This window comes from Podarcis gaigeae, assembly GCF_964106915.1.
Source record: "Podarcis gaigeae genome assembly, chromosome: 10".
In the NCBI taxonomy this organism is placed as follows: Eukaryota; Metazoa; Chordata; class Lepidosauria; order Squamata; family Lacertidae; genus Podarcis; species Podarcis gaigeae.
Genome location: NC_139686.1, coordinates 75,117,851 through 75,135,968, shown reverse-complemented (window position 1 = coordinate 75,135,968; position 18,118 = coordinate 75,117,851). Strand labels below are relative to the sequence as shown.

Below are 18,118 nucleotides of genomic sequence, written 5' to 3'. Positions count from 1 at the left end.
AAATGGTTGCTGACCCCTGAACTAGGCAAACCAAGATGCCCCCACCCCCCGCTGACTTAGAAAATAAGGGCTTTTCTTTAAGCAGCTCTGAAAATGAAAGTGCTGAGTGAATGTAAATGAAGCTATTGTGTGGTCTCTAGGTAACATGGATGTTGTGTCGTCTGCCAGTGTATGGTACAGGAAAACAGGCATCCTGTTTGTTTGGGTGTTCAGTGTTGTTTGTTGCTATGCTGGTCTCATGGAATGAGGGAGACAAAGTAAGTATCACAGTACCTTCTTTAACTGTGCCAGCTTTGTTAGAAAAAGCATTTCTCCGAGTAGAAACCGTTTGAACATTGGTAGCAACCTTGACTGCAGGAAATGTGATCTATCATTGAGGGTTTGTGTTGTTAAAGCTTCTGTGTTCTTGGAAACTGTAGACTTATGACTTTCTGCTCCCAAGATAATTTAGGAAGTTCTGTACAGGCTTGTTGTTGGGCGGACAGGAGCAAGGTAAGAGAATACTGACAGAAGTGTTATTTCACAAATAATATGCCTTTTCTTGTTCAAGTCTATTTTCCATGTGAATTTAGTAAAAATGTAATAGATGGGTTTGCTATTCCTGCATGGTTATATATGACTGAATAGGTGAAAGCAAAGTATTAAGCGTACCAGTGTGCAGTTGCCATGTGTACCTTTTAATGCATTTTTTTGTTCAAGAATGTTGGTAATTGTCACAGTACATGAATCTTCAGCAGAATTGATGAAGCCAAGTCTGGTGCTTAGCCTACAGGGAAGAGCTTAGTTTTCTCAGTCCCATACTTAAGATTATCCCGTGTTTTGAATAAGGAATCTTTTAAAGAATGTTGGCAAAACTGAAGGGTAATGATCTTCATTAGGATGTATATGCCTTGCAGTGGTCAGCGTTAAATTCAAACAAATGGTATTTTCAGGGCACCTCTCAGGTGGGCGCCATTGGCATTCTAAGAGAACGAGAGAGGTGTTCATGGTGAGTTCCAGCATCTCTTTTTCTAGAAAAATAGCACTGGGAATTTCCAACATTTATTTTGAATGTTTACAACATGAAAACATCTCATTTTTTTTTATTCATAGAATCATAGAGTTGGAAGAGACCACAAGGGCCATCGAGTCCAACCCCCTGCCAAGCAGGAAACACCATCAGAGCACTCCTGACATATGGTTGTCAAGCCTCTGCTTAAAGACCCCCAAAGAAGGAGACTCCACCACACTCCTTCGCAGCAAATTCCACTGTCGAGCAGCTCTTACTGTCAGGAAGTTCTTCCTAATGTTTAGGTGGAATCTTCTTTCTTGTAGTTTGGATCCATTGCTCTGTGTCCGCTTCTCTGGAGCAGCAGAAAACAACCTTTCTCCCTCCTCTATGTGACATCCTTTTATATGTTTGAATATGGCTATCATATCACCCCTTAACCTCCTCTTCTCCAGGCTAAACATGCCCAGTTCCCTTAGCCGTTCCTCATAAGGCATCGTTTCCAGGCCTTTGACCATTTTGGTTGCCCTCCTCTGGACACGTTTCAGTTTGTCAGTGTCCTTCTTGAACTGTGGTGCCCAGAACTGGACACAGTACTCCAGGTGAGGTCTGACCAGAGCAGAATACAGTGGCACTATTACTTCCCTTGATCTAGATGCTATACTCCTATTGATGCAGCCCAGAATTGCATTGGCTTTTTTAGCTGCCGCATCACACTGTTGGCTCATGTCAAGTTTGTGGTCAACCAAGACTCCTAGATCCTTTTCACATGTACTGCTCTCAAGCCAGGTGTCACCCTTCTTGTATTTGTGCCTCTCATTTTTTTGCCCAAGTGCAATACTTTACAGTTCTCCCTGTTAAAATTCATCTTGTTTGTTTTGGCCCAGTTCTCTAATCTGTCAAGGTCGTTTTGAAGTGTGATCCTGTCCTCTGGGTTAGTCTGACATGACTTATTTTTCAGAAATCCATGCTGACTATTGGTATCACAGCATTCCTTTCTAGGTGCTCACAGACTGTTTGCTTAATGATCTGCTCCAGAATCTTCCCTGGTATTGATGTCAGACTGACTGGGCGGTAATTATTTGGGTCCTCTCTTTCTCCTTTTTGAAAATAGGGACAACATTTGCCCTCCTCCAGTCTGCCGGGACTTCGCCTGTTCTCCAGGAATTCTCAAAGATGACTGCCAGTGGTTCTGAGATCACATCTGCCAGTTCTTTTAATACTCTTGGATGCAGTTCATCTGGCCCTGGAGACTTGAATACATCTAGACTAGCCAAGTATTCTTGTACTATCTCCTTAGTTATTCTGGGCTGTGTTTCCTTTGCTGAATCATTTGCTCCAAATTCTTCAGGTCGGGCATTGTTTTCTTTATCGGAGAAGACTGAGGCAAAGAAGGCATTGAGGAGTTCAGCCCTTTCTGTGTCCCCTGTTTGCATTTCACCATCTTCTCCTCTCAGTGACCCCACTGTTTCTTTGTTCTTCCTTTTGCTACGAACATACCCATAAAAGCCTTTTTTTGTTGCTTTTAACCTCTCTAGCAAGCCTGAGTTCATTCTGTGCTTTAGCCTTTCTGACTTTGTGTCTACACGTGCTGGCTATTTGTTTGAATTCCTCTTTGGTGGTTTCCCCCCCTATCCTTTTCCATTTCTGTGTCGGCCTATTCATACCAACCTCACCACTTGATTCTGCATTCAAGAGTTGGTGAGCCCACCTGTATAAACAAATTCTTAAGGTCACAGTAGAAGCAACCTCCCCCCCCCCCCCCCCGCTTTCGCTGTAGGGCAAGAGCTTTTCTTTTTTCCTGTCTTACTTTGTGCCTCTTTAAAATGTTTCTCACACTAGCTGGGTGTGTTGACTTTTGACTTTTGCCTGACATCTGTGAAGTGGGGAAAGTGTCTCAATGGCGGTGGGCAGCCTGTTGTTGGACTACAATTCTCAACAACCTTTATCATTGGCTTTGTTGGCTGGCGTTGTTGGGAATGGAGTTGTGCATCATCTGGAGGGCCACAAGCTCCCTATCCCTGATCTAAACTGAAAGGTGTGCATGGGGTGGTAAAGGCAAGCCCTCTGTGTGTCGCAATAAATGCTTTGAGGTTTATAAGCAGCATTTTCCTTCTAGGAAAGAAGGGTGCTGGTACTCATCATGAAGTTGTTACAGCAAGTGCCACAGTTTTAGCCAGTGCTTTTCTTCCAGAAAAAAAGATGCTGGTACTGTGTACCCTTGAGTACCCTCCAGAAAAAGCACTGTTATAAGTATTTCTATATAAATACAGCGCACCAAATGAATCCTCTTGGATTGTATGGTTACATTCAGGATCCTACACTCTTCCCAATATCCCCAGCTAGGTGTGATCTCCCTATTACCAAGTAATCTTTTCTCCCTAGTGAGCATCATGCTATATTTTGCACTCAGGTACAAATACAAAATACTAAGTACAAAATAGATATACCACACCATAAGCACTCTGCCACTGGCATTTTCACTTCAAGTGTGAAAATGTCTAAGTTTGGCACAAATATGGAGGGGTGGGTATGTAAAAAAAAAAATCACTACTTAGACCTTTAACATGGTAGATAATGTTGCTTTCTCATCTTGTGCACCTACTTTTTAATGAAATAGCACTGATGCTCACTGGAAGAATAAGTTCAGATATGTTTTGTACAGTAAAAATGTAAACCAATATTTTATGGGTTTTTTAAAAATCCACCCAGCAATAATGTGTCAGTGATGAAATATTCAACAGCATTAAATTCCTCTGCTAATTATCTTCCCACAGTTTAGGCAGGACATTTCACTATTCATTTTCTTTTACAGTTTTGTAATAAAACCTTAATTTTGCTTCACCAAGGCCTTACCTCAAAAGCTTGCTAAACAAAAGGTTGTAAACTAAGCCAAACATAACCAGTCAAGTGTCTGTAATAAAAGGCTCTGTTTGGATTTATTAGGCAAACATAAGAGGAAAGCTTTTGCAGGAACAGATTTAATATATGGTGAATTTTATAATAAAACCAATATATCCAGCCAGCTAGTATGTATTTCCCCCTACATTTTAGAGTTTTCTGTGAGGTTATCCCTGCTCATGGATTTGTTTTCATCACATTGTTGCTTGTAAACGACCACATTTTTAACGATGCCTTTTCTTCTATAATTTTGCACCTATAAAGATTTGACTTCTCAAATGTCAGATTTTACCTGGATCATTCCAATGTCTATGTATACTTTAGCATGTACAATCAAAGCCATCAAACCTTTCCTTCTTCTTATGAATGGACACATCTGGTGCTCTATGCTGGTCTACAACTGTAATAAAGTGTTGATTGATTGACATCTGGTGCTCAGCTTTTCTAATTTGGGGACTGGAGGAACAGGAAATGGAGTTACGCTCCCCTTAAGTATGAGCGAAGAGCAGACAACAAAGCCAAAGGTGGTGTGCCCGGTTATGTATTTGTTTCTTAAAACTTTATCTCACCCTTCCATTGAAAAACTCTGAAAGTACAGCTTTATGACTGGTAGAAACAATTTGATAATGCCTCCCAAACAAAAAGTGGTTTTGCTGTCCTGGAGCAAAGGCAGAGTTGGTGCCAATTTTGTTATTTTCACTGTGAACTTGGTCAACAACAGCTGATGATGGGAGGGGTGCATGTGCTACTGGGTTTACAAAAGTCCACTTCCATAATCCAATTGATCCAAATTTCTTTAAACTCTTGGAAGCTCACCATATTCAGCAAAAATGTCAAGATTGTAATGTAACCTTCATACTTTGAAATAATTAAACACTCATTTGAATGTCTCTGGCATAACAAACACAAGTCCCATAAAAACGGTGCTAATACAGGATAAGTCATAGCATCAACTGATTCATGTTTCCTCTCCATTGACATTATTTGTAATTTGTTGTCTTTCTCTGAAGCAGAGACCAGCAATCTCTACTTTCCACAATGATGATGCTTCAGCTTCATGACATGTTCAGCTTTTGTTCCTTACACCACTTGCCTGAAAACAAAGAGAAATTTTAGTATTAGAAATATTAGAAATCTTGCATATTATAAGTATAAAATTAGTCTGTGGCCTAGTAGAGTCTCGTATGATTGATTAAGGGTGTGTGTGAAGGTTTTATGGTCATATTTGCAGGGACTGGACTAGATGACCCTTGGATCCCTTCCAATTCTATGATTCTGTGATCTGGGGGGGGTGTCATATTGACGTATATTTTGCTCTAGGATGCTTAGTTTGGTCAGAATTGAGTATACACTTCCAGAGTTAACGCTAAATACTGTATTTTTCACTCTGTAGGACGCACCAGACCATAAGACGCACCTAGCGTTTGGAAGAGAAAAACAAGAAAAAAAATATTCTGAATCTCAGAAGCCAGAACAACGAGAGGAAAATACCGCTGCACAGCGAAAACAGTGATCCCTCTTGCTGTTCTGACTTCTGGGATAGCTGCGCAGCCTGCATTCGCTCCATAAGACGCACACACATTTCCCCTTTTAGGAGGGAAAAAGTGAGTCTTATAGAGCAAAAAATACGGTACATTACTTCTGGTAAATGAGCCACCAGATCTTCTGGAGGGCCATGGAAATTTGTGTCTGGGCTTTTAGACTTACCTACCCATGTACTGTCTGAAACCAAAGGGGCATATTAGTTGCCAGATGTAAAATTTCTTTCACCTCTCCCACCCCACTAATAACAGTATTCCTATTTTGAAGTACTTCATTCTAAACATCAAAACCCATCTTAAAAATAATTTGTTAGTTTTTTGTTCTTTACTAATTCTGCCTCCTTAAAATTATATTGAGGGGTTCCCATCAATAATTAGGAAAAATGGCAGGTAGTGGGTAACGCTTTGCTGCGTGATTGGTTGAAAGAGGCTTTTGTTTTGCTGTAGCATTATACATGGTGGCTAGACATGATTTGGCAGCACACTAGAGATTATGTATAAAATAGCTAATAATGGCTTTACATCCTCCCTTTGTTGGACTCCTTTCCTTCGCTCTTAGGAATAATTTTCCTCTTTCTCCAACAGCTCATCTCCAAAGAGCCTAACAGCAGTCGAGCCATTGAAAAGCTGCAGTCAGAGCACACAAGCAGACAACAGCACATGGAAGACCTAGAGGCAAGGCTAGAGGTCAGTGTTTTTCAGTTTGCTGGTAATTGCATTCCGGAGTTACTATAAAGCAGAATTTGCAGAGGCAGATGGACATTTCCATTTAATTTCCCTGTATGATTTTTTCTACGCCTAATGTTAAATTGTCTGTTTCATAAAGATGGTCATGCTTGCCATTTACAATGCTTGAAGTTAGGGTCCTTAGAGAAATTCTCGTTTTCTCTTTGTTTGTTTTTGTGGGTTTTTGTTTGGTCATTTCTGAAAGAACAATCACACTTTGAGGCTGGTACATTAGCACTGTGTGTCAAGACTAGCATATTGGTAGTGGCAAAGAGAGAGTGTGTTGATTGAGAGGTATGAAATAAATGTATGCAGCTGAATAGGTGACTTTTGCATGAATAGAAAACTGTTACAGGAAATCATGACAACCCATGTACAAGAGAGTTGGACAAGAAAATCACTGCTTTTCAATCAGCCTGGCATAGTTTCATTACATACAAAACTTTGATAGAACATGGTTATAGGTTGCCAAGAGCACATGGTGATTTGTGGAGGATACCTTTGTTTAGAAACTGAAATGACTTAAAAGTTAAATGTAATTAAATAGACATTTGGTCTTTGGGGGGTGGTTAAAAAACTGCTGTATATGAATCACTGTTTGTGACTGATATACCGTATATTGCAAATAAAGAAAAACACAATGTGGGAGAAAAAATCCTGCTGTCCCAAATTTAGGCTGCATAGAGTCCCTCCATCCCAGGAAGTTGACAGTGGTGTGCGAACATTCATTTATTTATACCAACCTATTACAAAAATCTCAGGGTGGCTCACAAGGTAAGAATAAAATCTAAATGCAGCGTAACACTCACATTGTGGAGGGGAAGAGCAACATATAAACAAAAAGCTAAAACAGATTAAAAGGAAAATTAAAAAAGCTTTTTACCTGAGACTGAAATTGTACCAAAGAAGATTCCAGGTGAGCCTCAGTGCAAAGGGCATTCCACAGCTGGAGAAGCACCACTGCAAAGGCTTCTCACCTATAAGCCACCTGCCACACAGAGCAGAGGCAGTCCTTCAAGTATCCTGCTTCCAAGATCTTAAAGGTCCAAACCAGCACCTTGAATCATGACCAGAAATGGACTGAGAGCCAGTGAAAATGCTTGTATGTAGCACCCAGTCCCAGTTCGCAGTCTTGCATCCATATTTTAAACTAACTGGAGATTTCAGGCTATTTTCAAAGGCAGCCTCACATAGTGCATTGCAGTAGTCCAATTGGGAGAATACCAACTCATGGCTAACTGGGGCAAAACTATCCCTGTCCAGGTAAGACCATTGTTTTCATACCAGCCAAGAATGGCAAAAGGCTCTTGGGCTGCTTCAAGACGTGTTTGCAATCACTCAGCATTGGTGTTCACATGCTTGAGGTGAGACAATTTTGTCTACCTGGGTTCTGTCATAACCAGCAACTTCTCCATCAATGCTGAGCTGGACAAGCACAGTGCTTTTTTCTGAGGGTACTCAAAGGTTTGTATTGCTGCTTTTCATGCATTTACATGCTGGACTTTTTTGTTCTTTGTAATTTTGATAGCTTGTGTGGTTAGTTTAAATGTTTTGCTGTATTCATTTCATCTTTGTTGTACTGGTGACTTTAAAACACTGTATGAATAAGAAAATAAAAATATCTTCCATTCTGCAGGCTTTTTACACACACTTAGTAGTGCTAAACTTATTTTTGGACTAAGCTGTCTCCTACATGAAAAGTATTCTAGGAAAACAATACCTAACTATAATTTCCTCTGGAAATGCCAGTGCTGTTGGTATTTAAGCCAAATGCCAAAAATAAAATTTCAGAGCCTGATACTGGCCAGCCTTGGCCTTGCCAGTTCCTGTGCCATCCCTGGGTTAAATCAGTGCCCAGTGAAGAACAGAGTTAATACAGAAAAGAGAGGCAGACAAATAATTGACAAGAGACGATTCTGGTATATGTTAGATCAGAAGGAAGATTTTGGCTGCAGTTCACAATAAGGCAACTTACAAAACAGTCCTATACAAGTTGGCTCAGAAGTAAGTCCTACTGACCAGTACTCCCAGGTACTCCCAGGTAGGTTTGTATAGGTCTGTAATCCTAATTACAATTTACTCAAATATGGTTTAGGCAACATACTGTTTTCAGGATTTCAGCTTTTATCTGCACATAAGCAGTGTTACATAGAAAAGACCAAGGAAAGGCCAGTTATGAGAGAAGTATGTTGACCTAAAAGACCCCCAATCCTGTTATGAGAGAGGCCATGTTCAGATACTTACTGGGCTAGCAGAACCCTTCACATTGCAGAGGAAGAGGCCTACCTCCTCCCTTCCACCAAGCAGATCATCTCATGTGTGATACAGACACTTCCCTTAGATGCTATTGACACATTATTTCATAATTCTTCTCCCAGGCACCAGATTAGGTGCCAGTGTGAATATGTCATTGATGCAAGTCACTGATATTTTCATGGTGAAGGGGAAAACCTTGCTTTATAATGTAACAACTTCCATTCACCCAGCGAATATCTGGACTGAGCCAAAAGTTATCTTGGCATGGTACCTCTCCATTATTTATTTGTAGCATTTCTACCTCACTTTCCTCAGCTATCCAAGGACCCAGAAGCAGCTAGCAATGATGCTTCATACAGAGATATTCACTGTACGTGAAATAATCCTAAACCCACAACATGAGATAGTCATATGCATCAGATGAAAGGGAAGCTCGAACTTTGCCAACATTCCAGCTCATGTTTTTATCTAAAAGCTTGTTGGGGTGGGCTTTGGGAAGAAAGATTTGCATTCTTTTCTGAAAATATGAAAAGACAGACCTACAGCAGTCCCCTTTCAGAAGAATAGAGTGTTGCTTGTCTTTCTAGATATAGCTCAGCTAGATGGAATGCAAAGTGAAGTCTGGGCTGCCAGTCTTGAAGGGTGAGAAAGTTCATGATGCAACAGATGTCCCATAAAATACAGTGGCTCTATGCCACATTTATATTACTATGACACCCACATAAATTTTATACTGAATATCAGCACCTTGAGTTTATCTCAGAAGGAACTGTCGGTGTTCTTGTATAATAGTGCGTTCTCTCTGACCAAATGTGGGAATGGTTGCTCACCCCCTTCCTGGGTGGGTGATGGTTGCAGATAAATATTGTTTGGAGAAAGAGAAAAATCACAGTTCAGCTGTGGATTAATAAATCTCAAAATAGAATTAGTCTTTTAAAATGACATATTTTATTAAATGTAAAAATTAGTGCCCACAATCTACAAATGTATTTGGGATGTTTGAGGAGTGTTTGAAATCCTGTGAAAAGCTTTATAGTTGGCTGTAATGTTTCATTTATTAAATATATATCTCACCCTTCATCTGAGGATTACAGAGCAGTTTGCAGTATAAAAACACAAAAAATAAATAACATAATAACAAATAGAACAAAACAGTAGCACCCCCCCCCCATCAGATGTGTGCCTAAATAGGTATGGAATATACATTTTGATGACAGAAAGGAGGAATTATAGCAAAACCACAAGGTCAAGCAATGTGAATGTTTAGGATATATTAGATTTGAGTAAGGGTAATATGTGAAGTTTTTTATATGTTGAGTAACTTTAATGTCTTGTGCTATTTCATACAGTTTTGGGTGTTGTTTATTTGTGTCATTATTCTCAACATTCCATTTTGTGCTCTGTGTGTGGACAAATCTAGTCTAGTCCTTATTGGAGATGGATGGACGGACGGACGGACGGACTCAGTTCCAGTGTGGAAGTAATCCAGGCCAGATGGACGTCTTTAGCCCTGCAGTGAGCTGAATTTTGTTCTTGCTTGGTGATCACACAGCAAAAGAGAGGGCATTTCCACCCTTTAGTCTGACAACATAACAAAAGTATCTGAAACAATATGTCAGGCTTTGGGGAAACAGCTTCCTCCCTTCCTTGGCCGTGGATAAGCAGATCAAAACAAAAATAGCCGCTTACCAGTTAAAGAAATTTTTAATGTTCACAGTGAAAGAACAAAGACTCAATCTTGAAGGAAAGGTGTTCCCAATTAAGGTTTCCATCCACTTCCGCCCTGAAACACCCTTGTCACTTACTTGTCTGGAAACCTGATCTCGCAACCATTTGGCTTTCTGTGTAGCTAGCATTTCTGCTCTCCTTGACCTTGGACTGAGCGCTTGGACACTTTCCAGGGAAAGGGAATCTGTTCATTCTCTCTCTCCCTGTTCTTCTTCTCCTAGCTGTTCCCCACTCAGTTCTGCCCAGCTGTTGTCTTCCAAACCATCTCCCTCTGCAAACCACTGCTCCAAATCTATACTGCTCCACTGCTCCTGGGTAGCTTCAGGATCCTGGTCAGCAGGGGGAGGGGGAGGCCCCCACCATTCTTCATCAGAGTAGCTCTCCTCAGCCTGGTCTCTGACAGTTTGGGTTCGGTCAGTCAGCCAGTTACAAATCCACTGAGTGGTAGCATAGTCAAGACCGCATTTTACCAGCTTCTTTACAAGAATATCATGGGGCACCTTGTCAAATGCCTTGTCAAATCACATGACTTGACTTCAAAAGGGAGAAAATAGACATCTGATTCAACATTCTTTTTTTTTAAGAATAATTTTTTATTAACCGACCAATCACATCAAATCAAGCCAAATTACATAAATTCCAAATTACACAGCCGAATTTTAAATTTTTGTTGGGGGTACCCATATTTCAAGTTCCGAAGGGGATCCTATCAACTTCTTGCTTCTTACTGCTGTTTTAATGTCCACAGATCTAACCTTATGATGTTCACAGTACTATCCAGTCCTTTCTTATTATTTTCCACATCTCTTGTTGTTATTTTCATATATTTTTCCTTTCTGGTTAGAACAGTTTGTAATCCTGTGTGGGTATTATTTTTTTAAATCCAGTAGCCATATCCAGACGTTTTCCATGTAACATCACTGTCCATACATCAAAACAGTCTTAGCGTCATTCATCTTCACCAATCTGCCTCCTTTCTCAAAACCTCTGAGGAGATTCACCAGGAATGCAGTCTGAAAACAAGTCCGTTCTTCCTCCCGGCTATAAACCCTTTGGCAAGATGGCGACTCCAAATTAATTGCTGCACCATTCCAAAAGCTCTTATTGCTTCTCGATCTCCATAAAGCATACTTTTGGTTAAAGTTTATCTCCACACAGACCTTAATCATCCTGCTTGGGTCAGTTCAACCGACGATTCTAATGAGGAGGGGTTCTTATAAATCACATAGAAGGAAAGTAAAAAAGGTCCCCCCCCATTCAGTCCCGTTGTCAACATACCCAGCCTTTGGTGTATCTTCATCGTAAAATATTCCTGTTTCTCCAGCCCGTCGTCTTCTTTCGCAGAGGTCACTTAAATTAGCAGACTTCACTCCCCTTCTTCACTTGAAATATGTGCATTTGCTTCTTTTGTAATTAATTATTCCAAATTGCTGCAACTAGTGCGCGATCAGAGACAGCGTCCAGGAGAGCCAAGGTCCACACGGGGGCATTCTGCCTAGGGCCCTCACCCCCTTCTTTCGAATTAGGCGGTGATTTATGGGCACAGCAGGCAAGGGCAGTGTTCCCCATTTCCTTGGGGCAACAAGGGAGGCTGCCTACTCCCATAACAGCCTCTTAATTACCCCGTGTGGGTCGGAGAGATGGTATTGTCGGCCATCTTCCAATGCGCCCCTAGTGGCCCCCCGACATCTGATTCAACATTCATCTGTCTGGAACTGCAATAGCCTGTGTTGCAAATATTTACATTATATAACTCATTTTCTGCATTGTGGAGATTAAGCTTGAGTTTCCACCAGATTCGTTACTTCTTGTCATTGTAGGTGTGAGTCTTTCAGCAAAGGAGTTAGAGATACTTAGAATAAACTGTCCAACTACTGAGCAGAGCAAATAAAATATGCATTGAGCAAAGTAGTCCTTAGTGGCACTGGAATTACATTGCCAATAACTTCTTGTTTCAGCTTCCAAATGGTTCTGTAGGGGCAGCAACACAAATGAGGTTAACTGTTGGTCAGCAGTATATTAAACTTAAACTGTGGATCATGTTCCTGGCAAACCGTAAGAAACATCCACACACAGCACAGACAAGGATGTAGGAACTTGTCTCATATGAAGCCCTGTTTCTGAGACCCGGTCTACACTTGCAGCAGTATGAATATAAATTAGGATGGAAAGTCATGAAGTCTTAGTTGTAGAAGGTAATGCATTACACTTCAGGTAGCAGAACCCCATTTTCCAGTCCTCCCCTGCATCTTTTTTTTAAAAAACAACGCTTTCCTAAAAGTAGAAAACCAGTACACAGAGAATATGCTGGGCTGGGCAAGACACTTTCTTTGTGATGTGCTAGATTTTTACTTGCAGGATTTTTTTTTGGCATAGCGTAGAATTAAAAATTGAATGCCCATCTTCTATTGTTGGATAGCTTTTGAATATAAATAAAAAAAGAAACCCTCTCCAAATTAATGCTCATCTGCAGTCTAGAGCAGAGTTAGTATCTATACCTAGCATCCCTGGGCCCGGTGCTCTTGTAGAGACCTCCACAGACATTTTGGACTTCCTGTTCCTCACCTCCAGCTCAGTGTTTGAGCAGCACTGGGTGACTGAATATAGCTGCCATACTCTCCCATAATGTTTGTGTTATAGTGTCACTCTGGATTCTTGTAGGAAATAAAAATGTGAAATGATCCCAGGCAGACAAGCAAGCTCCAATAAGAATTAATGAGTCTCTGGCAGTTTTATAGTACGTTTATTTACAATTAACATCCAGAGAGCAGCTCCGAGCTTGCCGCTCTTAACTACAAGTTGGTCACTCTGAGTCTCCACCCCTTTCACAGGATGAAGAGTACCAAAGTCCAGTCTTTCCTCTCTTGTACTTCCATTGCATTTTAACCCTTTCAGCTCTTCCGGTTCAGGGCGAAGGTGGGTGAACTCCCCCCCCCACTCTCAAACAAAGAGCCCTCTAAACGCTGCCTCCCTCCTGGTTGCATAGCAACCCCCTCAATGCCATCTATCTCCTCCCCTCCCTCTGCCTGCGAGCTTCCCAAGTCTGCTGCTCTATCTGAGTCTGGGAACTCTTGATGAAGGGAAGCCAAACTAACCCACTCCTGCTCTGTCTGTGATGGCATTCCCACGCCTCCAGAGTAAGACTCTGGCTCCCTCTGTACTGGCATTCCTTCATCTCCAGTCAGACTCTTCGCAGGCGTTCGATTCAGCCATGTCCCTGACAAAATGGCAGCCTTCAGCTACCTAACACTGGTATGGAAAAGGGCCATAGTTTAGTGGTAGACCATCTACTTTGCAGGTTCAATCTGGTCCCAGGTTCCATCCCCAGCATCTCCAGGTAGGGCTGGGAGAGATTCCTGTCAAGAATCCTGAAGAGTCAGTGCCTGTCCCGGCAGACCAGTGTTTCTCAAACTTGGGTCCCCAGCTGTTGTTGGACTACAACTTGCATCATTCCTAGCTAGCAGGGCAAGTGGTCAGGGATGATGGGAGTTGTAGTACAACAACAGCTGGGGACAAAGTTTGAGAAACACTGGTGACACTACTGACTGAGTGAGATGGACCAGTGGTCTGACTCAGGTAGTTCCTATCTTCCTGTGTTTGCCCATCACCACTGCCAGGTGAGCCCACAAAAGACCAACAACGGAGAAAGAGTCCCACAAGAGGGCACTTTGCCCAGGGCCCCCTCAAAGCTGGAGATAGCCCTGGACTCCATTACTCCATTTCTCTGTATGTGTAGACCAAGCTTAACATTATATATTCTCAGATACAAAATAGAGTATAAAGACACACTGCGAAGACCTGCTTGTTACAGTACAGATTGAGCCTTCTGCAGAGTGCTTTAACCCTTGACCCAGACTTCTGCATTCTCTCCAAGCTCCTTTGTCCATGGAACATTAAGAGGACATAGCAATAAGGGTGCCATGCAGATCTGAGAAATTGCCTCATAAAAGATGTGGGAGGTAATGAAAGATGAAGTTTATTGCCATTCCCATTTAGGTCGTTCATTCAACTTACCCAAAGGATCAGACTGGTTACCTGAAGAACGTCCTTGACTTCTGGGAAGAGCTGCCTTCCAAACTGTTAGTTTGTGACTCAAGCACCCAGGAGACCCCATCCTTTCTGGGCCCTTTCCTGGTAGCAGCAGCCTTGAAGAAGCACCTGTCACATTAGGACAGAGAGTTTTGAAGGATATGGATCTTGCTGTACTTTCTGCACTATTTCCTACAATGAACACCTATCCTTATAGGCTGCCAGTTTTCTTAAGGTGCTTTGTCCGAAAGCACCTCTGATATAACATGGCAGGGCTTGTCTAGTTAGTAAGACGAGATTAAAACTGGAGAAGAAGTAAATACTGTCTATGATTAAAAAGGTGTGACCATAATGTTCAAGGTTTTGCACAGGGAAAAACTGGAGTGTAAAAAATGTTTGTGAGTAGCAGTTCTCCCTATGGGGCTATGTAACATTCGTCAGTTTCTTACAATGTGTACAGGACCAATTGTATGAAGGGACCTCCATGCCAGCACCTCATGCGTCCTGCTGGCCGCTGGCGTTAAGTGGAGATTCCTCATGCATTCTGGTTGGCTTACCTGCCAAGAGGCTTGCAAACACTGTGGCCCACTTGTGGAGCTCTTTGGTGACTTCCATGTAGGAACTGTGAGTTATGAAAGGCTACAGTGTTACAGGACACTAACCCCCCTAGTGTGGGTCATTATTTCAGTCAAACCAACAATTCTTGCTTTGCCATATGGGCACATGAAGGGGCTGAGCCTCACAGAGCTTTTATGTGAAATTTGCTAGAGAGAACTCTGGAGATCACTTCCTTTGTCTGCCTTGGCAGGAAGCTATAACACTACATACTTCCTCCATTCCTAGGCAGCCTCTCTTCATCATGTGTCAGGGACTAGCTGGTTAGTATACCATTTCTGTAATGTAATTTAAAAAGGGAAGGAAATTAAACATATTTTTTAAAGTAGTCTTTTTCCTTTGCTTCAACCACCATGCCTTCCATTGCTGGGACAATCATATTCTTGTTCCTCCAGGGTGGCTCATGTAGTAACTGGTCTCACTTTAGCCCCCAAGCTTGGAGCTTTGGTCTTATTTTAATGGGAAGGCCATGAGGAGAGGATGTGTAAGCAAAACATAAGTGCCAGAAGAACACATCAGGCTGCTGAGAGGACATATCCACAAGACATTGAAATTCTGCAGGGTGGAAGGGTAGGAATCTCTTTCAAAAGATCTCTTTTGAAAAGATCCTTGCCCCTCCAGTCCACGGAATTTCAATTCCCTGTACTCCCTGGGAAGAGAGAATAATTCTTATACCTCTGTATTGTGGATATGCCCTCTCAACAATTCTCAGGATTCTTTGGGGACTATGACTGTTAATGTGGTATAAAGCAATACAACATTGTATTAAGGAGTGAATCATCTCAAACCTGAATCCAGAGAGATGTGTGTGTTTCTGCCCACCCATCGTAGATATGCAACTAACATACTCAGAGTAGAGCCATTGGAAATGCTCACTACACTTTTGTGACTTTTCTCAAAGAATCTTGGGAATTGTACTTAATTGAGGTGCTGAGAATGCTCTGTATCACAATTGCAGCTCTCAGGGAACGACCATTTCTTGGGCCCTTTGGGGAAAAGATAATGACTAGTTAATTGTGTGAGTATTAATCTGGGAAGCACAAAGGACAGGGAGAAATGTCTGTGGATCAAACTGTGGATCCCTGAGTGGGACATCATAGCAATGCAGAAACACAAATGATATTTACCATAGTGCATTTAGAGAAGGATGTATTTTGGGGACCACAACAGCAATGCAGAAACACAGCTGATATTGCCTAGAATGTATTTAAGGAAGGATACTGTATCTTTCTTTGCGGGGAAGGGAGCAGCACAGGTTTTCCCATAAATTTTATATTTTTTCCTTCTCACCGTATTTAATTAACAGTATACCATCATCACCTGGTGCTTAACAGAGAGCTCTTTAAAAGGCACTGCTTTAGTAGCACATTCACCCCTAAAAGAATTATCCTTTTCTATGTCCTTCCCCTATAAAACATCCTCATTGCTTTTATTTTAATACTAATGTCCCTCCTGAAAAAGAACGTGCAGTCCTAGCTTATACTCCCTGATGTGCATGACATCAAGCCAGAGAGAGAGACACAAAATCAGTAACAGACCTGTGGAGTTTGGGAGGTGCACATATGGTAAAATGGAGGGTCTGTTGATTTTTTGTATTATAGCTTTGTTGCCATAACTGTTGCAGCAGGAATGTAAAAACCAAAATATATTGCCAGAAAGTACACACACAGTCCTCAAACTGTGTGACTCATCACTTACAATTGTTGCCAGCAGTGTGTCCCACAGTGCTTCTGCCTCCATGAAACAACTTTTTTTTTTTACTGTTCAGTTCTCCTTCCCCTCCCCTCCCGTCCCTCCACCTCAGTTCTTGCAAAATTATGTATATTAGAAAACTGGACAGCCAAGAGCATTTTTCTCTCCTACTTCAGTATCAAAGTGCAGCTGGACCCACTGTGACTAGAATGTTGCACACAGCACTCCTCTCTTCGATAATCTAATCCAATGTTTCTTTTCAGATTTGCCAGGCTAAGTCCACTGTGAGTAATAGTGTGAGTATCAAAGCCAAGGAGTGCTTGGGTAGAAAGAGACTGGCAAATGGCAGTTTCTCTTGATGACAAAACAGCTGTGTCGCCCTTCCAAGCTTCCTTGGCCAAATACAGAGCTGTAGAACTCTGTTTCTTCTGAAAGTGGCACAATGATTTGAAAATGCTTTAGCATGCCCAGCGCCAGAGCCTGTCACGATGGGGCTAATGCCCAGAGGAGCCTGCTGCAGCCAAACCACCTTCCCTTTTTAAAAAGCCATTTTTATGGCCCAGAACTCTGAAGGGTGCAATATGGCTACAAGTGCAGCTGCCCACAATGCTTCTGGGCCCAATGTATGCTGCGCAGGGGCCAGGAAGCATTTGGGGAAATGAATATGGTGGTGGTGTCTGTAGCTGTTTACCCTGGCAGTGTTGTGCTGCCTTCCAATACTGGTCCTTGGTGCTGTTCACCACTGCAGATCCCCATCTGTCCCCTCCACTCAAACAGTCAGGGAGGTGCTGAGGAGAACACCAGGGTGGCGCTGGGGTGGGATAGATAGGGAAGGCATCTGTGCGGTAGAAGGGAGTTCCAAAGGGTAGGTGCCACCTTCACTAAAGGCCTGGTTCCTGATAGGATGGTATCTGCAGGATGTCTTTATTGCAGCATGCAAGAATCAGTTGGGTGTGTAGGGAATGAGATGTTATTTTAGGTATCGAGTCAGCTTCAGAGCTCCACAGATTTTAATTGAGTTTTAATTGATTTTAACTTGTTTTTTAAACCAATTGTTTTTTCAACTGGAAGCTGGAGAGCAGAAGAATGTTGAGCTGTGAGATAAGCAATAATTAACGGAACTGGAGGACGCCGAGCTCTCTGACTTACATGAGGCCTTGGGAGTCTCTCCCTTTCATCTGAAGTAGGTCGCAGAGAGCCCTGCTGCAACCCCCCGACGGAGCTAATGAAGTGAGGTGAGATTTTTACCAACTTGACCTTTACAAGATAAATAATGGTGACGACCAGGAGTGGCTGTAGAACACCAGGCTTTCATCGGAGTGATCTAAGACCTCTCTCTAAAAGAGCTACCCTAAAGGGAGCACAAACAAAAAGCACTCGGCCCTATAAGAATAGGGGTAAAGTCAAGCCGAGTGAGAATCAGCAGGAAACTGAAACTTCTCCCTCCTGCACCAAAGGGCCGGCTGTGCAGAGAGAGGATTGTGTAGAAGAATGCCACAACAAAGGGCCAATAAAGCCCAAAGTAAATTCAAACATCATTGGTACAGGCACCGAAGTACTCCCAAAACAGAGACTTAAATCCCAAGCTTCTCCTGAACCATCCCAAGTCCAAGAAGTGGAGGAACTAATGTTAAAACAAATT

The 18,118-nt window shown here is 42.1% G+C and overlaps 1 protein-coding gene across 9 annotated transcripts in view; it reads left to right on the top strand.

Annotated features, from left to right (window-relative positions):
- Positions 1-18,118, top strand: part of LMNTD1 (lamin tail domain containing 1) — a 196,627-nt gene that overhangs the window by 31,214 nt on the left and 147,295 nt on the right. For 7 of the 9 annotated variants that reach the window (XR_014555833.1, XR_014555834.1, XM_083701549.1 and 4 more), the window contains exons 1-2: positions 151-257; positions 6,016-6,117. Coding sequence is in view for 7 of the 9 variants with exons in the window: in XM_083701549.1 (XP_083557675.1) it covers positions 228-257; positions 6,016-6,117 (132 nt within the window). In the remaining 2 variants the exon portion in view is untranslated. Of the gene's footprint in view, positions 1-150; positions 258-6,015; positions 6,118-18,118 lie in introns of those variants that run through there. The other 2 variants (XM_083701546.1, XM_083701551.1) reach the window with 1 other exon arrangement.